This window comes from Podarcis muralis, chromosome 8 (assembly GCF_964188315.1).
Source record: "Podarcis muralis chromosome 8, rPodMur119.hap1.1, whole genome shotgun sequence".
Lineage (NCBI taxonomy): Eukaryota > Metazoa > Chordata > Lepidosauria > Squamata > Lacertidae > Podarcis > Podarcis muralis.
In genome coordinates, this window is record NC_135662.1 from 61,130,671 (window position 1) to 61,156,269 (window position 25,599).

General features: G+C 41.9%; 1 protein-coding gene across 3 annotated transcripts in view; it reads left to right on the plus strand.

Annotated features, from left to right (window-relative positions):
- RBM24 (RNA binding motif protein 24) overlaps positions 1–21,633 on the plus strand; it is a 44,684-nt gene extending 23,051 nt beyond the window's left edge. The window contains exons 1-5 of one of the 3 annotated variants that reach the window (XM_077933267.1): positions 3,025–3,702; positions 4,585–4,708; positions 7,894–7,948; positions 17,001–17,033; positions 19,023–21,633. In XM_077933267.1, coding sequence (XP_077789393.1) covers positions 3,535–3,702; positions 4,585–4,708; positions 7,894–7,948; positions 17,001–17,033; positions 19,023–19,365 — 723 coding nt within the window. In that variant the 5' untranslated portion in view covers positions 3,025–3,534 and the 3' untranslated portion in view covers positions 19,366–21,633. Of the gene's footprint in view, positions 1–3,024; positions 3,703–4,584; positions 4,709–7,893; positions 7,949–17,000; positions 17,034–19,022 lie in introns of those variants that run through there. The other 2 variants (XM_028737677.2, XM_077933268.1) reach the window with 2 other exon arrangements.
- The last annotated feature ends 3,966 nt before the right edge of the window (positions 21,634–25,599 follow it).

A 25,599-nucleotide genomic window follows, 5' to 3' on the forward strand; every position in this document is an offset into this window, starting at 1 on the left:
TCGTGCTAATCCAAAACCCTTGTGGTTTGTCTTTTTGTTCATGCACTCAGACCATGTGCACATTATGGTGTATTAAACCATACTTTATGCCTTATAGGGTAAAGGTAAAGGGACCCCTGACCATTAGGTCCAGTTGTGGCAGACTATGGGGTTGCGGCGCTCATCTCGCTTTATTGGCCGAGGGAGCCGGCGTTCAGCTTCCGGGTCATGTGGCCAGCATGACTAAGCCGCTTCTGGCGAACCAGAGCAGCGCACGGTAACGCTGTTTACCTTTCCGCCGGAGCGGTACCTATTTATCTACTAGCACTTTGGCGTGCTTTCGAACTGCTAGGTTGGCAGAAGCAGGGACTGAGCAATGGAGCTCACCCATCGCAGGGATTCGAACCGCCAACCTTCTGATCAGCAAGTCCTAGGCTCTGTGGTTTAACCCACAGCGCCACCCATGTAGTAACATGAAACTTTATGGCTCTTGCTCTCAGATAAGTGGCTTCAGCTAAGATTAGGTTTCTCATACAGAAAAACTGGAGTTCTAAGGGGGAAATACTTTTAAGCCCTATAGGTAAATTCTGAGAGAATTTTCACTTAAGCTTAAAGTGCAGTTAAAAGGAGGGTGGGAGAGAAGCACTCTGTTTGTTCCTAACAGTGGGGAAGACTTGGCATGGCAAAGAAAGTAGCAAGGCTTGAACCTCAATCAGGGAGTCAAGTTATTTGATCTATACTGGTTGAATAATCTTTGTAACTCAATTCAAGGTGCTGACTCTTACGAACTTTCCAGACAGGTGTTTTGGGTTTTTTTGCAAGTGTATTCTGCAACATGTTCCTGACACAATAATATTATGTTAATGGTGGATTTATTCTGCTTTAGTATGTTCTGCAATGTTTCTTCAGGGCTACCACATTATTGCTGTCCATAGGGGCTGTAGTGCAATGAAAGTGAGACACTAATAAACCAGAACATTTATGGTATAAAAAGTTACAAGATTTCAGCAAGAAGCTATGGGGCATGCAATGACTGGAAATGAGGAAGGGTAACCACCCTAAAACTTCTGCAGGCGCAAACAGGATTAAAGGGGGGAACTGCGTGTGACCAACCTGATAACATCACAAGCACAAATCACAATGAATGCACAATTTTAAAAGGTCATCTAGAGCCCCAAAGGACATGAAAACAAACTCTAGTCATCTCTGCTGCACTACTTTACTGGGGGAATTCAAGCAAGCAAATCCTCTAGTTTAGTCACCCTCCATCTCCGAGTTGTGTGGCACTGAGTATTGGTAAAGCAGTATTTGTTAGAAGTCTGGCTGTTACAGCTTTGAATCATTTGTCTGCCCTCTCACACTGGGGCGGAAGAGCCCTACCTGCTTGCATACTTTCTTTGGACAAAAAGAGCTCAGCATGCTTGCCCAGAGTAACTGTGAGGACAGACAGAAGCCACCAACCTGCTCTGCTTGCTCACCCTGTCTCTCTTTTGCTGAATCTATTAAGAGCTCCTCTGGATCGCACAAACTTAGTCCACATTCTGTTCTCATGGTGGCCAGCTTGGTGACTATGAGTAACCCACAAGCAGGACCCAAGGGCAATAGCTCTCTTCTGTTAATGTGCAACCTGGCAATTGGTGTTCTGTCGAACATCTGGAGCAATAAGGGAGGATTAGGGTTGCTGTACCTAATTTATGTTGCTGTGGCTCCCGGAGGAAAACTGGATTTGGGAAAGCAAGCAGAAGAGATGAATCCTCCTTCCACCAACAGCCAGGACCTCTGTCCGCTTGCAAATCTACACCACCCCAGTGGTGTAGTGGAGCAGGGACAAAGTGTCATCATACTGGCACACTAGGGGAAATGATGTCACTTCCTATTTACAATCCTCTGCATGCCAAATAAGCTCTCCACGGAGCAAAATCCACACAACGTGGTCAGGAAACGGCAGATTAACTTGCATACCCGCCTAAGAGTTAAACACCACTTTCAGTTTGAAGAAGTATTGAGTTCTATGTAATTCTTCATGAGGATGACTGTTAACCAGTGAAGGGAGAGCAAAGGCTAAGAAAAAGCAAGCTTGGTACTAAAGGCATCATGTCTGCATTGTTAATGTTGCCATCTTATGAAGGGTATGGCTATGGAGGCTTTGCCTGCACATCTGAATCAGGAATGCCAAATTGAATGAACTATTGGGAGTTCCCAGGAAACCCCACCCCACAAAATTAATCAAAAGCCGTGGCACCCGCACACCATTTGAGTGGCAATAACCATCAACTTGGAGGGGGTGACCCCCTCAAATATTTTATTGGGGGTGGTCGCCGAAGGGCCATCGGCCCCTAGGAGGTGGCTCCTATGATTTGAGTTCACTATCCCACTGACCTAACCATGGGCATAGCCAGGATTTTTGTGGGGGGGAGGCCTTTTGTTGGGGGGCAGAACCTCAGTTTGCTATGTGTTTCTATTGATTTAAGGGGCAGCTGCCTCTCCCTGCCCCCCCCCCCTTGCTACGCCCATGGTCCTAACTCTCAAGAGGCGGCAGGTCACGCTCTCTCGGCAGCCCCATCCTCCCACCCGCGAAGAAAATAAAGAATGTTGGTCTGAGGGGCGAAGGAGATGCACCCTCTCTCCCAACCCGCCCCGTGAGGCAACTTCGGTACGCTCATAACCTAGAACCATAACCTAGAACCACCTGACGCAGCCCGCCAGCGGGAAAAGGAAGAGCAAGCGGGGCTGCCTGGAGAGCTTCGGTTTCGGTGCGCAGTGGCGCCAAAGTGAATAGCAGTGCGCGCTGAGGGAATTTCTCCCCGTCCGCACCTGAGAGGCGCTTTCGGTTCTCCTCTGCCTCTCGCGCTCGGCTGACCAGAGCGGGGCGAGGGAGGGAGGGAGGCGCGTGTGCGCGCAGAGCCCGAGGCCACCTTCCAGCGCGCACGTGGATCCTCCCGCCCCCCTCCTCCTCCTCCAGGCTCGCTTCTCTCGAGGCGCGCACACAGACACACGCGCGCGCGCACAGACACAGCAGCAGCTGTTCCTTTCCAACGGCCGGGTGGCAGCGGCGCGCCGAGGAAGCGGCCAATAGCCGGGCCGGCCCCGCCCGGCTCCCCGCCCCGCTTTGCTGGAGGGAGGGCGGAGCAGCGGGAGTTGGGGAGGTCGCGCCTGGCGGCTTTTTAGAGGAAAGCCAAAGGCGGCGGGAGGCAGCAGAGTCGCCTGCGGCTGGGCCCTGGTGCGTTCCCTTGCTCCGGCTGCTGTGGTCGCTGCCGCCACCTTCTCCGCCTCCTCGTGAACAGCGTCTACCTCAAGGCAGCTCCCGACGCCTCCTGCCTACCTGAAGGGCAAGGAAAGAGCTGACAAGCCAGAGAAATATAAAACAGGGCAGCCTCTGCGGAAGGTGGGAGAAGTTGGCTGGAAGTGAGCGGCACGCGCAAAGCCCACCCAACTCGCCGCGGAGTCTTTCGCCGCCTCCTTTTTTGTACTTTTCCTTTCTTTTCCGCCACCGCCACCAGCAGCCCTCGCTTGCGCGGGGCTTGTAGCTAGAGGAGAGCGGCATCTTTTTGGAAGATGCACACGACGCAGAAAGATACCACGTACACCAAGATCTTCGTCGGGGGTCTCCCCTACCACACCACGGACTCCAGCCTCCGCAAGTACTTCGAGGTGTTCGGGGAGATCGAGGAAGCCGTGGTCATCACCGACAGGCAGACGGGCAAATCCCGGGGATACGGATTTGTAAGTGCGAAGGGTGCGGGGATGGGTGGATCGTGTAACGTGTGGATGTGCGGGCGCGCCTGGAGAGCGGCTAACGCAGCTACCTAAACCCAACTGGCAGGAGGCGGGGGGTGGGAAAGGGAGACGCTCGGCGATATTTTTGGATCTCGTGTCGTCGTCCTCTAAAAAAAATTGAAAAGCGTGGAGGAGGAGGGGAAGCGTGATCGTCAGGCGACTGGGATGGGTAGAGCAGGTGAGCCAACTGAACTTCCTGGAAGTTAAGTAAAACTTGTTGTGAGCAACGGATTGGAAAAGCAGCTGGCTGATAGGCGCAATAAATACTGACATGAACTACGAGGTGTCTCCTTTTCCCCTGTCGACGGGATTGTGTATTTTGACCACTTCTTTCTTTTCTAGAGGGTAACGAAAGGAAAGGAAAGGAAACCCTGGGGTGGGGGGTGGGGAAGCTGTGTGCTGTGCCCTTCAGATGAGATTTGCATCATAACTTGCATATGAAAAGTTGCTAGTGAAATTTTGGCATCCGATGGAGCCAGCTGGTTACAGGCTGATATGACACGTTCGTATTTTTATCTGCTGCAGCACATGCTACTGTGTCAGTGGGTGTTCGGTGCCTGCAAAATTCCAATTCCGTGCTCTGGGAAATGGCAAACGCTTCAAATATAGCCTGATTTTTGTGCGAGAGTAATTTGACAAAAAAAAAAAAACAAAACCCACAACAAACCTAAAGTTGCTGTGTTGTTACAGTAGTAGCGTTTTCATTTGGGTAAGTTTGGAGAGAGCCTCTTGGAAACGGTGTTCCATTTCACATTGCACCAGCTTACTGTACTATATGAGTCGTGTCAAATACATGAGTTCTGATATCCTGCAATGTTTATTGTCAAGGTAACCATGGCTGACAGAGCTGCTGCCGAAAGGGCCTGCAAAGATCCTAACCCAATCATTGATGGCAGAAAGGCTAATGTGAACCTAGCGTACCTAGGAGCAAAACCAAGGATAATGCAGCCAGGTAAGAACAGTCTCTGTCCTCCCTACCTGGCTTCTTATCAGCCGAGCAGAGAATGAAAACTTATAACCTTATCCTATTTCAGTGAAGCTACTTCAGAACGAATGGCTTGAGGATTAGGTCCCGATTCCTGAAAGGAGCACAATCCTTACAATTAAAATGCCTTCCCCCCCCCCCTAAAGTCTGCCTCTCATGCTGGCCAAGACATGTTAAAGATGGCTTGTGCCAAATGTTGTGCTAATGCAGCCTACTAAACTTGATATGATATGATGATGGAAGATGCAGTAACACAAATATGAATGCTGAATTTGTCAGAGTGACAGTACTGCCCTTTGAGCATAAAACCATGGGGTCTCCCATGAGTGTTTGTGGTGGGAGACATAAGATACTTCCATGAGGGTTATATGCTGGAGCTGTGGAAGTAATCCACTACTTCCAGAAGCTGTGCTGTGGTGGGGCTTATTCTCCTGTGAGTGTACACACAAAACAGACAAACACACTTCACTATCTGAGAGAAAAATGGAAAAGGGGGGCTTTGCTTGGTAAAATATTTTTTAATATCCTTTTGTCTGGATCTGCAAGTCATTGTGCACATCAGTTGTGTTTACAGGGAGCCTTACACATTCCCTCACAAAACAAATGTTTTGGTAAGAAGTTTCCCAGAAATAGGGGTATGAGTTCAGAAACCACAGCCTTGAAGTATAATTTGTATATGTGCTGAAAATGTGCATTATTGGCATTTTCCTCATATTAAAAACTTGCATCTTGGTCCTGTGTAAGCTTACTTGTAGTTAGGTCTCACGGATGCATTGTTTCCCAAATAAATGTGCGTAGGATTATAGCCTTTATGCACATAAATAGTAGATACATAGGACTAGGTACACACTCGATATTTTTCTGCCTGTTTTGAGTGGTACATTACTTAAATGAATGTCCTCCTTTGGAAACTTTAAGCAAATTAAAACAGTGGCACCATTGTTTATTGGAGATGAATTCTGCTATTTTATATGAATATAAATTTCTGGGTCTGAAACCTGTTTCCAAGAGGACATCCTGGAGGCTTACTTGCATAATGTGCTCCTGTAATGTCCTGTAAATATATAAATTTAACAAATATATTTTTTGAAATAGTGCAAATGTGCACCTGCTACATAGTGCAACAGGGTGACGGCATTGGCAGTTAACATAGTCACTTGCTGCCATCTTTGGCAGATGGCTGCCAACTTCTTTGTCCAGTCTAAGCAGAAGTGACCACCTGGAATGGCTTCCAATTATTTGTGAGGCCAGATTCCCGTTTTGCATTTACAGAAACATACTTTCCCATGTCGATAAGAAAAACCAGTGTGTATTATGGGCTTCATGGTCTTGCTGAACTCAGTATTGGTATTCATGGGATAAAAAGCTACTTGGCTTTGTTTCCTAAGTAAAGGTTGGGGATAACGTGGGCTGAATCTGAGCTACAGTTTAACCTTGGAAGCTGTCCTTAGTATGTACCAGAGCTCAGCCTTCGAATGTGTGCATAATATTTTTTACAGTCAGCCGCCACACATCTCCATATGTGGAATTAGTGCAACGGGTTCCAGCATAATGCTTCTGATTTTAGAAGTTAAAGGCTGGAGATTTTTATTTAGGGCTATTAAGGGAATGTGAACAATTGGCATAGTAACTACCAGGGTTCCTAAAATCCAATGGCTGAGCTTCAAAAGAATTTCACGCTCCCTCTAACCCACCAGTCTATTCTTACAAACCTCTTCCACTGCAAGCATTAAGGGTTGTTTTATCCCATTGTCCCAAACACCTCTATTTTAACCATTCTATTACCGCCACTGGGTCCTTGATAGTGAAATTGTGTAGAAACCATTCTGAACTAATCTGTTAACAAGGTGGCCAACATGGTTGTAATGTTACAGTAGCTCCTTATTTATCTGAGGTACCAAGCAACTGCTTTTTGTTTTGGGTTACTGTATCTTGCTTACACACTGGAATCCATAGGAAATATCCTATAACTCTTAACGGGAATGTATGTGAGCCTCCGTTGCTTCTCTGCAGTGCCTCAGTTCAGACATCATGCTAAACCATGCAATTGTCTGGTAAACCAGAGGTGGAAACCTCAATCTGAAGTGGGTTTGTGAACTGTAATTTGTACTAACTATGAAATGGCATAGTCTATAAATTGACATATCATAGTTGCTGCTGCCCTGTAGAATCAAGCTTATAAAAGTGATTACTGAGAAGATGGTAAACACAGGCAGCCAAACGATTTGTTTAAATACTTGAGTAAACAGTGATTAATCAGACCAGCCCATTTCAGATATAACACTAAACCAACCGTTAGTACTGTGTGAATAGTAAGAAATGAGCTTCTGCTTCTGCACTCCCTTCTCATCTGGTATGGCCACAAGCAGGAGATTGAAAGCCTCCATGTCATGTTTGAGCAGAAGGGAGGCTCAGCTTCTGTACTCCCTTCTCAGTTTATTGTTATGTCCAAACTCAAAAAGGGGGTGGGGCTCTGGTTAGTTTAGACTGTGGTTTGTATAGTCAAGCCAGGATCAAACCAGCTTGGTGCAGTGAATCAGCAGGAGATCAAGAGTGTGCAACTGACTTGCAAGTTCCCCCCTCACTCTTGCCAGAATGCCTTTCACTTCCATGGTTTAGTCTTAACAGTGTGACGTTATCTCTGCATCAGCACTGTCTGGATTATCTTGATTAGTGTTGACCATAGGGTCAGTGCCAGTTCAGGTATATAACCCTGTACCATGGTTAACTCAAACCACGAATGGCAAATTGAAATTCGTACAGGAGAGGGGCATGCATCCAAGTTTAGAAGATGGTGAATGTTACGTCTGCTCCAGGTTACAGCAGTTTGCCAGAAGTAATAGCTCATTAATTATACATTATAATGCTCGAGAGAGAAATATTTTCATACTCTATATATATATAGCTGATCTTACCAAGGTATTCAAACCATATGGCATCAGATCACATTTTTTGTCTGATTTGTTTACCTAAAATCAGTACCGCACAGTTTATTAAGACGGTGACCTGAGAGTTACTTCTGAGTATACATGAGTAGGCTTACGCTGTGACATATTCCTCTTCACTGAGAAGGATCGCAGGGTGGTTATTAGAATTTTCACGTGAAGTAAATGCAATGCTCACCTAGAGAATGTGATGTGTTTTGTTGTTAGGTTTTGCCTTTGGTGTTCAGCAGCTCCACCCAGCATTAATACAGAGGCCTTTTGGGTAAGTCTGCCTTAAGCTCATATTTGGGGGTGGGAACACTATAGCGTGTACGTCTTAACGTGACCGTTGGAAATAAAATTATATTTTTCAAATTTCCAGATTTAAAATGCCATCACCTCATTGATAATTCTCTAAATAAATACTATATCCGAGTCAAGTGGTGTAAGATGCATGCCGGCCTTGCACTCAAGCAGCCCCTATGCTCGTAAGATCATGTGGTAAACAAGGTGTGCCTTTTAATCAGCCACTGTGCCCCATTCGGTATTTTTCTTCAGGTTGACTCAATGTTATTTATCTCTTTCTAATCTGACAGGGATCGTTTACAGTTAAGATAACTGATGAGAAGGATATGATGATAAGAGGTGGAATAGTTCTGTTTGGAATTAAACTCTGTAACCAGTAGACTCAAACACACAAACCAAGCTAAAATGGTGATTAACGATGCATGTATGTTTTTTTCTATATAGTCAATAGATATCCGTGTGCTTTTTTTATTTATTTATTACAGTAATGAAGTGGTGTTGATAGCTAAACTGTGTGCTTTTATTTATTGAGAGAGCTGTAGTGAAAGTTTTTTGGTGGTCTTTTCATTTTGGTTTTGTGGAGAAGTGTTGACTTTGCCATGGGGAGCGAAGGGACTTTATTTTTTTCTCTTGCTTTCAAGCTGTAGCCTGTGACTTCTTTTTTATATTTATTTTTTAACCGTACTTTGTAGTGAGTGCTAAATTTGTGTGGTTTCTTTGATTTCTTTTTTAAAAAAAAAGAAAAATCAACATTGCTTGCATGTTACAGTTTTGGTTTTGTTCCTTGGGAAGGGTTTGGAGCTCCCTGTATTAACAATGTGCGTCCACATGCACTTTCCCATTAGAGAATACATATATATATATATTTAGCCTTCCGCAGATTTACTTAAACATATGCTATTCCTAAAGTTTCTATACATTTTTATTCTACAATTAAGCATCAAAGTTGGAGGTGACATCTGCTTGCTTGAGTGTCTTGTACGCTGTCTCCTCTTTGATTAATGTTGAGTAAGGCCCGTGACAAAAAGTTAGTTGAATACTTAACAAGGAAAGGAGGGGGGATAAACTTTAAGCACGCATGCTTATTTGAGAATAGTTTTGAAACACTGTATATCTTGAAATGAGACATTAGCAACCACGTTGCTGACTGCCTAAACCAAGTCCAAAGTATATATTACATTTATTTATTTCTATTTAATGAAATTTCTACTCCACTATATTGTCATAAAAACCTCCAAAGTGGGTTGCAAAAAGGTAAAATCAGGAAAAAAGTTCCAATACATTAAAACATATAAGATGCTAAAATGCTAAAACAGATTAAAATTCACACCAGCATTTCTAAGCATCTGGGTAGGCTTGTCTAAACAAGAATGTTTTTCTCAGGTGATGAAAAGAATACAGGGGAAGTTTTCCTGCTTGATATCAACAGGCAGGAAGTTCCGAAGAGTGGGTACTGCCACACTAAATGATTGAGTTCTTACAAAGGTGGAGCAGGTATTTTGTGGCACCTGTAGTGGCATATAACATTCTCCTGGCATTTTATTAAACCAAGAACAGAGCCCAGGAGCCTGCAAGTTTATGGAGCAGAGCTGGGCAGGATTTTAACCCTTTCCTCTCTCACTGAAGTCTCAATTAAAATGTCCCTCCTCTAAAAGATGCCTTCATTGGCGTCAATGGAAGCTTCCCCACAAACGGTGGGGTTGTTTAATCAAGAACGCAGCATGGGAGGAAAGGGTAACACACACATCCCTCCCTCCTTCATGCTCTTCTCCTGATCACCCCCAGCTGCTATTTACATTTTTAAAAACTGGAAATGTTAAACACCCAGTTTGTTCTTTAGCTGGTCTGTTAAGATGGTTGGGCTAGCAGACACCAGCTAAAGAGACTAACGTCACAGATCCTATACATGCATACTCAGAAAGGAATCCTACTGAGTTTAATGGGACTTACTTACCCATAGGTAAGTGTGTGTAGCAGGAGTGGGGAATGGAACCTAGCTAATGAATCAAATATTTAGATTCCCCCACCTGTAAAATTGAAATATTCTCATGGATCAGTGGTTATGGCAAGTCCTTCTGAAGTCTATTTCCAGGTGCCGTTTTAATCCCAATGGTGAACTCCTTAGTACATCTGATGCTGGTAGGTCTTACTATGACCACCAGTCATCTGTCAGCAAGATCCGCTTGCAATGGAATAACTGGGAACTTTTCAAACCAGCTGGCAATTGTTCCTTGGTAGGCACCTCTGTCCTTACATATCCTGTGATGCTGCATGTGATTGCACATGCAGTATGGTTTGGGGTAAAAGCTTTGAGGGACCTGTGCTGGACCTAGTTAGGCTCATAGGGCTTAGGTTCTCCACCCCTGATTGCAACCTAATTAAAGCCCAATCCACAAACAAGATATGTGAGGAAGACGTAAGTTGGATATTTCACCAACTGATATAAGGCTTGTTTAGCCAGCACATGATTTTCCCCCCTTCATATAATTGTGTCCCATCCATTTCTTAAGAGGGTGGAGCAATTTCATGTAAACAGCATTTTGTTTTTATCGAGTCACTTGATGCCTTGGTAATGTGTGTATTGGAGGGAAGACTTCTTCTGAATATTAGAGGCCCCCCCCCAATTCAACTGGAGTATCTGGAATGAACAAAGACATTCACCAGCACAAAAAACTTAGCAATCAGATCACAATTGCAGTCAAAGTGACCAGTATATAAACTTAAAACACATGTAACTGGAACGCGTAATTGGAATATGCCCCAATACTCAATTTCTGAGATTGGCTACTTAGAAGTATCTGGATAGTTGCGATCCTGCTGATATTATGTCCCATCAAGGTCTGTGAGTATGTATGGATAGCATTGTGCTGTACGTAAAACAATTTTAAAGTAGCTTGTAGGGCTATATTGTAACTGAACGAATAAAAGTCTTATTTGACAGGTTGTGCATATGGTTGAGTTACACTTTGAAATAGATTGAATATGCAACACTGTATTTGAACCCAGGGCTTGCCAACCTTTTTGGGCTCACAGCCACTTTGCAAACTGGAGAAACTGCCATGGGCACCAGACATGCACATTAGCGAAGCACACATTGCTAGCCATTATATTGTCTGTAATAGAATGCTTACTTCAAAACTAACTTCAGTGAGAAAGGGGACCTCGTGGACACCAACAAAGGTCTCTCTCAGCACATGTATGCCTGTGGGCACCACACTGAAACCCCTTGATTTAAGCTTTTTAATTCATTAAAAAAAGTGTGCTGTGTGTTTTATCACTTTTTCTGTGGTGTGCAAATCTGCAGGATTGTTTTTAAAAAGACTAAGCTGTTCATCAAAAGTCGCCATTAAGTAACTTCCTTCCAATGGTCACATGGATTTTCATTTGAAAACAGGGCAAATATATGAGGTGGTAGAAGTGATGAATAGTGAGGAAATCAGACCCTAAGTGGGCATTTTGAAATGCTTTTTACTGTTTTACTAGGTAAGGTTTTAGTAGGTAAAGGACCCCTGCATGGTTAAGTCCCGTTAAAGGTGACTATGGGGTGCAGCGCTCATCTCTGCTTTCAGGCCAAGGAAGCCGGCGTTTGTCCACAGGCAGCTTTCTGGGTCATGTGGCCAGCATGACTAAACTGCTTCTGGCACAACGGAACACACTTGATGAGTGCCAGAGCGCATGGAAACACCATTTACCTTCCCGCCGGAGCAGTACCTATTTAAGTACTTGCACTGGTGTGCTTTTGAACAGCTAGGTTGGCAGAAGCTGGGACCGAGCAAGGGGAGCTCACCCTATTGTGCAAACTCGAACTGCTGACCTTCTGATCATAAAGCCAAAGAGGCTCAGTGGTTTAGACCACAGCGCCATCCGCTCCCTTCCACTGTTTTAGTATGGATGTATAGTATAGTAGTATAGTAATATTTCCCCCCCTTTGGTATTTTACTTTTGGAAGGTGGGAAACACCTCAGACTTCCTTTGTTTTTGAATAGCATTTTTTGTCTATTGTTGCGTTAATAGGTAAATTTTATTTAAAGGTCATAGTGGCTGTCCCTACTAATTTGTAATAATAGTTTTCTTTCCTGATATTCTGCCATTTCCAGAATGCAGGCCATTGGTACTGATAGAAAAGTGAGTGCCTGCTGTATTTTGTCCTCAACTACTGTTAGTCGGATGCAGTGTAATTTAAAAGGATTTAAGCATAGTGAGAGAACCTGGTTATCTTCCATAACATTGCTTCCCTATAAAGCCAGAACTCAGTGCCTTCTGGACTGTCAGTTTCTTCTCCTCCAACTGGTTGTGTTTAGTTCAAAAACATTTGCTTAATTCATTTCTTGGAAATCTTAGTATAACTAGAGTGTTGGTTTTGTTCACATAAATTTTGGTACTTGAAACTCATTTTTAATATAAAGCATGATGATCTGGTGATGGCCAGTTTTGAAGTTTTTACTGCCCATATTCGTATGATCCATTGTTATTGCCACCATAATAAGCTGGTGCTATTTATATATATGCAGCCTCTTCTGGGATTTATTTTTTTTAACAGTACAGTAATTTTAGACAGTAACCCACGCCCCTGGGAAACAGAACACAAATGGTTTTATTGGGACCCCAATCTAAATTCAAATGTTTCTCTGGGTAGTACAGTGTCCCATAGCGAAGCCATGTGTATTGTGTCAGGAAAAGAGTGCTTAGGTTTGCTTCCATGGACCAATTTTTGTTTGAAAAAGCCACAGGACATTTTGTGTGTGTGTGTCGCAAAACAAGAACATAGTCCCAGACAAAAAATAGGGTTAAAAAAAAAATCAAATATCTTGGAATATTTTCTTTGTCCTAGGCTCTTTTTGGTTTTCAAAAATAAACCTCTGTCTGGGCATTGCTGCATCACTGGTTCATTTCTTGTTAGAAAATGTTTATGCACACGTTACATTGGCTGCGACAAATAAGCACTCTGTGTGTAATATTCAGTTGCTTTCTTGAGATTTATTTTTATCCCAGGGAATAAATAAAGAACAAAAGTGCTAAATTAAGAGATGCATAACCTGCTGTTCTCCAGGCATTGTTCACTACAACTCCCTGAGTATTGGCCATGCTAGTTGTGGCTGGTGGCACTTGGGGGTCCAACAACACCTGAGGTTCCCAAGTTAGGCAACCCTATTCTAAATAGAAAGTGGCTGAAATTTGGGGACATTATTTGTTACCTGCACAGTTGTAATGTCCTACATTGTAGGCAGATCTTTTTTTCTAGAAAAATAGGTGCCGGTACTCACCATGAAGTTGTTACCGTAAGTGCCACACTTTTTAACAAGAAAAAGAGGCTCCAGTACTGCATACCATTGAGTACTCCCTGAAAAAAGCACTGGTTGTAGGAATACCTGAAATGAAAAATGTACCAGGAGTGCAATTTTACTCCAAAAGGTTTGGGTTATGGGTAAGAGAAAAGAGTGGCCGTATGGCTCATTGTACCCACTGCAAACCTCATTGTGTGCCTGCTAAAAACATTCCTTTCAGTTTATTTGGTCTACAGACCATAAAAAATAGTTACAACTATGGTGTCAAGCCAACCACAGCAGAGAAAAATCACTATACAGGCACACAAATTGTACAGTGATACCTCGGTTTTCAAACGTAATCTGTTCCGGAAGACCGTTCGAGTTCCGAAACTTTCAAAAACAGAAAACTCAGTACGGAATCCTCAAAATGGAAAACTCAATACAGAAGCCATGTTTCATGTTCGACTTCCGAAGCAAGTTAGAAAACCAGAGTGTTTACTTCCAGGTTTACGGTGTTTGAAAACCAAAATGTTCATCAACAGAGACATTCAAAAACTGAGGTTCCACTATATAAATGTTTAACAGAATACCTGAACAATCAGAAATACTTTTAAAAAGCAATTTTTATTCTGGATACAGTGAGAAACTTGGCTATGTTATCTAAAACATTGGAGTTGGAGTCTGCCATTAAAATTGAAACATAAAAGTAAACTTCATTCTCCAAGTATAGAGAAAATATTGGTGAGACTTGTATCCATCCCGTTGCTTGTAACCATCCTACCAGCACAAGGATTTCCACTTGTGCAGCAGAACGCCCCCCACTCCATGGGTCCTTATAAAAATTGCAGTGTAGATAGGAGAATATGGGTAACTTTTTGACTGAAACGCTTTTGCAAGGACAAACTTTCAAATGCCAAAGTAACCTAGTAAATCAATCTTCCATAATAGCTGATAGCAAAGCATTGAACCCACCCATTGAAAATGATTTCCTGTATCTTGGAGTATTTAATGTTGCAAAATAGCTGGCCTTAGACTTAAAAGATACAGCGGTGAGCAAATCCCATTTGCCAGAGCTAATATATTTTGCAAGTTAAGATCTGGAAGTCTCTGTTTAATGCTGCCGGTTGCTTTTTCTAACTTTCTGAATACTTGTCCTATCTTCAATTTAAAAGAAGGTGGAAAGGACACTGGGCCAACCAATTTACGTTTTATTATTTCCTGGAATGTCTGTAAGGGTAACATAACAATTCAGTGCTTCTGAAGTTACATGCAGCTGCTGGGGAAAGGGCCTGTTTTTCTTACCTATGTTTTACCTGGTGTGCAGTCCTATGCAGGTCTACTCAGAAGTAAGCCCTGTTTAGTTCAGTGTAATTTACTCCCAGGTAAAAGTGTGTAGGTGTGCAGCTTATAAAAACATACATGTATGTATGTATGTTTTTATCAGTAATGAAATGCTTTTGAGTTCAAGGCTTGATATCAGTGGTGAAATATTTGTGCTTTTATGAATGACTATCAGTGACTTACCAGAAAACTCTCATTCTTTTGTTTTTATTTACATTTGTCTAAGGCTTTATGTGCTTCTATTGAAAATGCTTCCATTGTGATCAATAGGGACAAAATAGGGCTTAATATAAGCTAACTTTTTTTAAAAAAGTGGATGTGAGTTTCCACAAATCTTCCTTTACCAGTTTTAAGCAATTACGGTATACTGAGTGCAGTTGGGGCTTGGAATGAATAACATGTGATCAAATATTGTATTGTGAATAAAACATCTGATTTATTGGGCAGCTATGAATTGTTGAATGAAACCATTCAAAAATATTATGCAAGTTATACAATACCTTTCGTAGTAATTAAAGTTTGTGATTAGAGGGTTAGATTCAAAGGACTATTTTGAAGGTTTTTTTTAAGGGGACACCTGTGATATAATAAGGCTATTCCTGCTTCAGCCCTGAATGAAACTTCTTGTTGTTGTTTAGTCGTTTAGTCATGTCCGACTCTTCATGACCCCATGGACCAGAGCAAGCCAGGCACACCTGTCATGTTGGTAGCTTCGAGAATGCTGTCCAACCATCTCGTCCTCTGTCGTCCCCTTCTCCTTGTACCCTCAATCTTTCCCAACATCAGGGACTTTTCCAGGGAGTCTTCTCTTCTCATGAGGTGGCCAAAGTATTGGAGCCTCAGCTTCAGGATCTGTCCTTCCAGTGAGCACTAAGGGCTGATTTCCTGAAGAATGGATGCATTTGATCTTCTTGCAGTCCATGGGACTCTCAAGAGTCTCCTCCAGCACCATAATTCAAAAGCATCAATTCTTTGGTGATCAGCCTTCTTTATGAAACATGTTAGCTACCTCATTAATAATCTGGGTACAAAACAAAAACATAGGCTATTAAATTTTGATACAAACTGTTTTGTGGCAGATGTATTTATGTTTTCTAAATTATATTTCCATTTTCAGTGTCTTGTATGCTCTGTACAGACTTGTCCACAATATTATATGATACAAGTTATTAGGTTTACTTTGTGATAATATTTACCACAAAATTATTGCTTACCAAGTTTATTCCGCAGCAGTTACTTCTGAGTAAATCTGCATAGAATCAGACAACTCATAGGGAATCCAATGCACGCTTGCTTAAAAGCAAACTACTGAAATAAGTTTCTGGGTTTGTGGCGCAATCCTATGCATATTTCCTCAAAAGCTAGTCTTACTGTATTCAGCAAGGCTTCCTCCTCCTAAGCAAGCATATTACAGTCATAGGAAGAGGTTTGTGGTATTAATGCTTATTTCTGGTACACCAAATGCTTGTTTCTAGTACATCAGAGTAAAACTATCTCCTTTCAGTGAAGAAATCTAGAACAGTTTCAGTTGTTCTTACCAATATATACCAAACAATAAGTTCAAAATAACACTCCTAAAGCCACTGAATAAAGATGCCTCTGCAGCATAATGGGAAACTGCTCTTTAACCTTTTGACCTTGCTGAGCATAAAAGGAGCTAGCGTTTCAGTATCATGACAATCTCTGCATGCTGGCCTTTCCAACAGATGGAAGTTTACTTTGGCCTTATAAAGTCATTTTGCTCAGCTGGAAGCCCTTGTCGCATGACAGATGATCAAAAATAGACCCACTGCAGCTTGTCCTGTCAATCACCACGTGCAAAATGGCATAATAGTGGGGCGCCTGCAAGGAGTTCATGCATATTGTAAACCAAGAGGTTCTAAAGGGATAGTGTTTCATAATTCTCCACCTGTTAGTTGCTTGGCTTTAAAAGAAACAAATCACAAGAGCTTAAGTAGGAGTACATTCATTTATGCGTCTCCCTTCTTTAACAAGGATACAGGAGCGATGATGACTGTGCTTCTGTTGACATGTAGAGAAAGATAGAAGGTGGTTTGTTAGTTTGTTTTAGTTTTGTTCTCTTTTCAACCAATATTATAAACTGAACTTCACATGATTGCTAAAGACTGTCTTCTCTGTTAGATTTGACAGAAGCAAACCTCAGGAATTATCTGTGTTTAAGCAAACGGTATAAGCAAATCATCTTTTTGTGTAGCTTAAAAACATTGCAACAAGAATACAAAGTTATTATTTAGATGGGCCTTAGATACACAGAAGGTTCAGGCAAGAGGATTCAACATAAAAACTGATGAATCGCTATCACCATTAAAAAATAAATAAATCTGTAAAGGTCATTGATTAAGATTCAGTTTTGTTGCTCTGTTCTCATCTGTTTCTCCATGTATCACTAACACTTTGCAGTTCTCCCATCACGGACAGTGGGAGATTGATGATGTAAATATATTTTTTTCTTAGTTAAACTTTTAACATTTCAATGCTTGAGGTGCAGGCATTGAAGGGGGAGTGATTAGTTGCTAAACAGGCAAATTTTCAGTTTTAAGATAGTGGGGAAAAATACTTTTCGAAGTTGGCCGCATTCTTCAGCTGAAAATATTTTCTTTCTTGGCAACTTAAAATGAAAGTAATTTTTATTTAAACATATTCTCATTAATCTTAACTATATTTATATAGGGTGACCAGGTGGAGCTGACTTGTGCAACAGCTGGAAAGGAAATCTTTTGACATTGCATGAGACATTGAAAGCTTTTATTCTGCATCTGGAGCTCTGTGTGTGTGCGTGTGTGTGTGTGTGTGTGCGCGTGTGTGTCTGCTGGATCTCCTTAGAGTTGCACTTCATGTGGATAGAAGGGTTCCCCCGCCCCCATACAGTTTCAGTTGCAGGTCAAAGCTTTGAAGGTGGTACTATTAATGTAAAAATAATACATTTTGGGTTTCCTGTGATATGAAGGATCCCTGTGTCTATTTTTTATAACAGGTGGAGAACTGAGAGCTGGGTTGCTAGTGGCTAAGGAATGTGAATTGAAGAGTCCATCTTTCAAATCTCAGCGATATATTTCCTTTGGAGTCATAGGGAAATAATTACCGTACTTCAGTTTCAGCCATACGTCCACAATAACATTGCCTTGCAGAGTGGTCTTGTAAGCATTACTGAGATGATACATGAAGCATGTTGCGTACTCAGTATGCTATGTAAATGCTGTATTTTTGAGTGTGGCAGCATTGCTACAAATATCAACATTATAGAATCATGAAAGAGACTCCGAGGGTCATCCAGTCCAACCCCCTGCGATTAGTCTGATCAAAATTAGTCTGACTGTACTACTGAGCACGCGCGCACACAAGAAGTGACATTTCACAATGTGGAAGATAATAAATAATGTATTTTAAAACGGTGAGGTTGCTCCTCACAATATTATTTTTTTCTGCTTTTGTTAAACACTAGATCTTCCTGAATATAATCCTGCCCCTACCCATTCCAAAGCATTGTCTTGTATAGAAATAAACAAGCTGGCACAAAGCAGGACACCAGTGGCCAGATTTGTCACAACAGGTTTGACTCTCATGGCCTTAACCTTTCCAGAAGTGTGGTGCACATTTGCCTAGGGACCACTGTTGTGTATTTTAATGGCATCTATGTAGCTTCCCCTCAATGGCCTCTTGTGACGGAGTGAATTGCACTATAGTTCCGTTTGAAAAGTGTGATTCTTGCTGTGTTTACCACACTTGTGAACTTCTATTTAAACTCCTTTGTCGCCTGTGTTGTTGATTTTTTTTGTTTTGTTTTTTGTTTTAATAAGGGTGACTGAGGTTGCAGAGAAATTAATGTGTGCTGAGTCTGCATAGCAATTCAAGTAGGGTTGCCACGATACAAAATGATTATTTCCTCAGATCCGTGTAAATGCCTACAGGAAACGTGCAATGTAAAACTAAACATGTAACATAACTACAAAAAAAACCCATACCTGATAATACAGTTCATGGAGCTAAGAATTTTATAAGTGCTCACTAGCTTTGCTTAGCAAGTATTGTGGGGTGGGGGGAACCTGTCACTTCCCATTGAATTTAAAACCCTGTGTTCTCCAGTCTCATAGCTAGAAATCTCATTTATTCCTTCTTTTAATAGATGTCCTACACATCTCAAGGTCCCTCTAAGTATTTAAAATTATTAGTAACATGTTTCATAGTACTTACTATCAGCTGCTGTTAAATCGGCACTAACACTGTGGTGGTGATTATGTTCTGATTTTAGTAAGACCTTTCCCTTTCGGCTCTTGCTTAGACAATCAATTTGTCCATCGAAATTGGTTATTGTGGCAACCCTATGCATATAACAACAACTAAATTTGAGTTTGTTTTTAAGTTCTGAAACTGGAAGTAAGGTTTACTTGTGAGATCTAACTTTCGCCTTCTGTCTTTCAACAGGATCCCTGCTCATTATGTATATCCACAAGCTTTTGTGCAGCCAGGAGTAGTCATTCCACATGTCCAGCCTACAGCAGCTGCTGCCTCCACCACACCTTACCTTGACTACACTGGAGCCGCATATGCTCAATATTCAGCTGCAGCAGCAGCTGCTGCCGCTGCAGCCTATGACCAGTATCCCTACGCAGCATCCCCAGCTGCTGCAGGATATGTCACAGCCGGGGGTTATGGCTATGCAGTCCAGCAACCAATCACTGCAGCGGCACCTGGGACAGCTGCAGCAGCTGCTGCTGCTTTCGGCCAATACCAGCCACAACAGCTGCAAACAGACCGTATGCAATAGCGGATGGACTTGTGAAGAAAGTTCTGTTTCTTACTCTTCCTATCTTTTTACCTTCAAGCCTTCCAGTAGAAATAGTTACAAAAAGAGGCAATTAACCTTAACCAATCCAGCTTTAAGGAAAGCTGCAATGCAATAGTGTATTACTACAAAAACAGATTCCGCTGTCTCTGTACAGCATGCATCCATATCATGGGTGGTATTGTGGGGTGGGTATCGTAATATCAGTCCAAGCATCATCCCTATCATGAAAGGATGGCAGAAGTAACAAAAAGAAGCTTATATTTAAAACAAAACAAAAAAACCAGTAAAAGATGCATTTTACATTATCAGGGAAAAAAGTCCAGGTGAGCAATATGTAGCCTGTATCAAGTTGAAGATGACTATTATTTAAATGTTGAAAGCACTGACTGTCATTACTACTTTTCATTATGGCCTACAGAACTTTGTTTGAATGAGTAAGAAAAATGCTTTCTGACTATCTCTTAATGGGCATCGAACAAACTAGGGAACGTGGCCTTTTTTGGGGGGGGGGTTGGGGGAAAAAGGTGGACAGGCACCAAAGTTATTTTCTCATCTGTCCTCTGTGTGAATGGGACTATGGAGCAAGTGATGTGGAATTAATGGGCGCAACAGCTGTACAGACAATCAATAACACAGACCGATCTGGAAAGAACACATCACTTGTGCTCGTTTGATGAGCTTGTCACACTCTAATCCCTCTCTCCATCCTGTTTCACTTTTAGGAAACTTTGACTGCTGGTGTCAGCTATTCTGATTCTGAAATAGGATCAGCTCTTTACTACAACAGCCTTCTCCTTTTATTTATTGTATCTATTCATGGCTTGCGAATAAAGGCAGGAAGAAATTTGCTGAATTTAAACCTTTAAGAACTGTGTTAAGGGATTTTTTATTTTATTTTTTGGAAATGATTTATATACAATTTAATACCTATTTAAAATATTTATTGGGAAAAAAGCATAGGTCTCTCATGAGACTGCTTGTTGAGATTGCAGTTCTTCAAGGGTTAATGCTAAGTGGGTTATATTGTGCCTTAATTGTAATGCTATTTAAAGATATATTTATTTTGAAAGTTGTACTATGCTGCACTCTAAAGAAAACAACTTTAGATGTGAAACTGTAAAATTATGTATTCATCTCATGGTATAAGTTATTTAGTAGGTTTAGCTATAGTATACGAAATATTAACCTAATCAACTAAAATGCTGACATGGGTTTATTTAAATTCTGTTGGTACTCTTTTTATAAGGGTACTTTCAATACTTTTTTTTTTTAAGGTTTTGATCTTAAAAATGCTAGTTTCATGCTTTTCCCACGATCACCTTAACCATAAACCTTTTTTCTTGAAAGAAAGCTCTTGATTTCAGTGGAACTTTCCCCCAAGAAATCAAGAAATCCTTTGTTTGGCAAAGGATTTGGGTTATAAAGCTATAATACTCTACACACTTGCTCAGGAGTAAGGCCCAAATAATGCATTACTGTTGTGCTGATAGGAACTGTTTCTGTGGTCTGGCCAAGCACCTCACCGATAATGCCTGCAAATGGGAACCATGTAGATCAGGTGAGTGGTGTGGGAATTGACCATGTGACTGTTACAGTGTGATGGGTTCCTAATTCTAGAAAGTGTTGGTAACACACAGGACTGGGCAACACAGAAACAACTCCCGTGTCACAGGGGTAATATGTAAATGGGACTAAGTCCCTTTCCTCTGAACTTAATGAGACTTAGTTCGAACTAGATAAATGGAATACTGAATCTGAAGCTCCATTTTTAGATGTGCTATGTGGAAATAAACTCCCATGAAATTATCCACATAGTGTGTTATGGGTAGGTTGTCAGAATTTCCTCCTATCAAAAAAGGGGTAGGTTTTTTTTCCACTTTTCATCTCTTTGTAGAACAACTTTTATTCCTTTGCTAGGAAACGCTGCTTTACATTGTCCTGTGAAACTGCAATAACTTGCAATTTTTATTCTTGACCTAAAAAAGGAATTTAATATTTTACACTGTATTGGAAATCTTTTTATACTTGAACAATTTCGTACAAGGGAAGACAGGATAGCATTTTTATGGACTTTATCCAATGTCACTGGATTTATTTTAAGTATTTTGAGTACTAGCCAGTGTTATATAAGGTAGATAACATGACTCTCATGTGCATGTTATTTATTATGTATATTGCTTTATAATGTTTCAAATCTTCTAATCTATACACTTGTATTAAAAAAAATAAAAATATTGTTGAATCCAACCTATTTAGTCTTGCCCCCCAAAAAAAAAAGTTTCTTTCCATATCAAGATGCCTCTATGTGTTTTCTAAAGTTCCTCAGTTGTGAGAAGAGCAAGTTCAGTGATTTCAAAGATGCACATCAAAAGACAACTGAAGCAATGCCTGGCTTGTTCAGTACTGTACAATACTGTGAATCTTAAGCTTTGAGGCTCAAGCGAGTACTGCTTCATACAATACATAATTAACTTGTGGAATTTATTATGCAGTTGCACCACATGCTAAAGGTAAAGGACCCCTGACAGTTAAGTCCAGTCGCGAACGACTCTGGGGTTGCAGCGCTCATCTCACTCTATAGGCCGAGGAGGCTGACGTTTGTCCGCAGACAGGTTTTCCGGGTCATGTGGCTCCATGACTAAGCCACTTCTGGCGAAACCAGAGCAGTGCACGGAAACGCCATTTACCTTCCCGCCAGAGCGATACCTATTTATCTACTTGCACTTTGTGCTTTCGAGCTGCTAGGTTGGCAGCAGCAGGGACCAATGGGAGCTCACCTCGTCGCTGGGATTCAAACCGCCAACCTTCTGATCGGCAAGTCCTAGGCTCAGTGATTTACACCACAGCGCCACCTGCGTCCCACTGCACCACACGGTAGCAGGCTGTAAATACAATTATACTTTCTGGCTTAGTAGCAGATACCCATGATGATTGACAAAGTAATCCTAAAAGGAATGGCAGTGGCAGGGAGTGAAGTGGTGGATTGCCCACCCCTTCCAAAGTCATACTACTGACACCAGGCACGGCAGGAAGTTCTGATTTTCTTAACAGCAACACACAATTTGGTTTCTTGGGGAGCCAGAATTCGACCAGCTTAAAGTGCAATTGAGGGCTCTGGCTCCAAAGCCACTTTCATCCAGGCCCTGAATGCCCCATTCTGGGTCCTACTGGCAATGAAGGGGGAAACACTGAGCTCTCTCCCTGCTCCCTTCATTATTGGATTATTGAACCATCAGCTCCATATAGGCAAAAGAAGCTCAAGGTTTTCAGAAGATAATGCGGAGATATATATTTTTTTAATGCTACTATGGTATATTTAAGCAAATAAAATAAGGTTGGGAGATTGGAATATCAATGATGCAACTTCATCCTAGGGGGGCAGGAAGGGGGACCACCACAAAACACCAGAAGCAACATTTATTGAACAACATGTTGGCAGAAAGTTAAAAGAACTATGGGAATAGTATACTGTTCTGAGGGAGTGGTGTTTCTAGGAATATTATAGTAAATAGTTTTTCTGTGCCAACATCTGGAAAGGCACTAAAATAAGTGAAAATGAGAATTTGAGATTTACAGGAAACAGCTGTGAAGTGTGAAAACAATTGTGCCTTTCAGTCTTCAGTAAGATGTAACTTATCAGCAGTTTTCTCACTTGTAATTGTTTTCAGGGGTATTAACACTACATCCTCTTCTTTTTTAACTGTAGTGCTAGATCAGGCATAGGCAAACTTGGCCCTCCAGATGTTTTGGGACTACAACTCTCATCATCCCTAGCTAACAGGACCAGTGGTGGGCCGAGTTTGCCTATGCTTGTGCTAGATCAGAAAGAAGGTGCAGTCCCCTGCCCCACTGAATATGTAATTCCACAAACTGCAGAAACTAATACTGGTGCTGTATATTGAGACAGAATAGTTAGTAATACACGTGTACCACATATAATGATTTTAAGGAAACTACAACTCATTTAGTATACTATAAAACAGGAGAGAGACCAAGAGGCAGGTGAAGAGTCACAGGTGTCTCCCCCTCCTGCTGCGACAAGCTCCCCTCCCACTCGTCTCCCAGAACCAAGAGAAGCATGAGAAGGGAGAAGTTAATTTTACACAGGCGTAGTTTCAGATTGCTTGGGGGAAACCCTAGAGAGGAGGGGACTTCGGCAGCTGTGGGGAGGTGGGAGCGTTCAGTCTCAGTAAATACTTCATGGGGGCAAGACTTACTACAGAGATAAGCTGCTGTGCTCATTAGGCCTGACACTCCTGTGCAGATACAGTTTTTGCTAATAAAGAGTTAACTTCAATGGTGTGATTTACTGCTGGCTTGCTCCTGTCACAAACTCTGGAAAACAGCTTGTCAAGATGTATTAGATTTTTATTTCCCTGAACTGTGTTCTACTTTGACCTTGAATAAGTGTCAACTAAGGCATTGGCTCTTCTAAGTAGAAGCAAAAAGGGACCTGCAAATAATTAGAAACACCAAAATTTCCGCTTGGCACCCACTCTTGAGAACAGAGTATATTACAGCTAAGTTATTTGACCAAACTCTCACCAGTTTCCTTAATAAATAATAATGTCTTTATTGAATTGTGTTTCCAAGTGATCCCCACTGCAGTTTGGGATGGCTGCTACAACAAGGTCCCTTATGCAGACAGACTTTGTATTTGTAGTCAACCCCAGGTGGAAGACATCACACATTATCTGTTAGCCTGCCTCTTATATAGAGACCCAAGAAATCAAGCTGGATTTGAATTTGGTGTCTTTGGCATTTTCTTACATCATGGATGTTGGCTCATATTATGGGTGTATGATCTGTATTCTTTTATTGGTACTGTTGCTGTGGGTTTGTCATGGCCTATGGCTAGAATAATAAACATATTGATTGATTGACTTTTCATGGGTAATAAACAAACACATATTATTTCTGGGCCTGTTTCAAAGTGTGCCCCCCATCAGATATTTAAATCCATTTTATCTCTTACTTTAAATAGACATTCGCTGCAATGCTTCAAGTAATTTACCATTGCTTACTGCACTAAGCTTACTTGATTAATAAAGAAGTTAATGTGGTATGCCCTTTGGAAACAAATTTATATTTCATAACTTCTAAGTCCCTAATATAAAAGTATTTTGAATTCAGCAAGGTGTGCCAACTTGAATAAAATAATGGGTGGGGGGAGGTAAGCCCCGCCTCACATAATCGATCACAAGATGTGGCGTGCACACACCATTTGATTGATTCATTATTTATTTATTTATTTATTTCAATGCAAAATTACAACAAAAATTACATACATAAAATCCAAAAAAAGGGGAAAAAAACTACAAAGAAAACCTTGCCGCCATAATAATCTTTACGTAAAGGTAAAGGTAAAGGTACCCCTGCCCGTACGGGCCAGTCGTGACCGACTCTGGGGTTGCGCGCCCATCTCGCTTAAGAGGCTGGGGGCCAACGCTGTCCGGAGACACTTCCGGGTCACGTGGCCAGCGTGACGAAGCTGCTCTGGCGAGCCAGCACCAGCACAGCACACGGAAATGCCATTTACCTTCCTGCTATAAAGCGGTACCTATTCATCTACTTGCACTTAAGGGTGCTTTCGAACTGCTAGGTGGGCAGGAGCTGGGACTGAACAACGGGAGCGCACCCCGCCGTGGGGATTCGAACCGCCGACCATGCGATCGGCAAGCCCTAGGCGCTGAGGTTTTACCCACAGCGCCACCCGCATCCCTAATCTTTACGTACATATACACATATTGACTTTGAATGGCAATACCCATCAATTTGGGGGGACCCCCGCCCCCTGAAATATTTTATGAGTGGGGGACAAAGGGAACTCAGCCCCTAGGAACTGGCGCCTATGTTATGTATTGCTCAAGCATTGAAACACAATTTGTTAGCAGACTGGACATGTTAACCTGTACCAACTAGCATGTTTTACACATCACACTTACTGCCCCAACGTGTTTAAAGGCTGCTCATTTCCCTTGATCTCTGAATGTCTTATGCAGGGCATGATCCAGTTGTTCTTTTGCATCCTCTCCTAGTGGCCTCAAGCCCCTATCCGTGTATGTAGCCTTTTCACAAATTAAAAGCAGTGTTTGTAGGACAGCTGTGTGCATTTAACAGCACATTTAAGGGACTCGCTGGGTCAAGCCTGCAATATCCCCCAACACATCAGGTTTCATACTATCTACTCAACCTTTGCCAATAACTTCATGT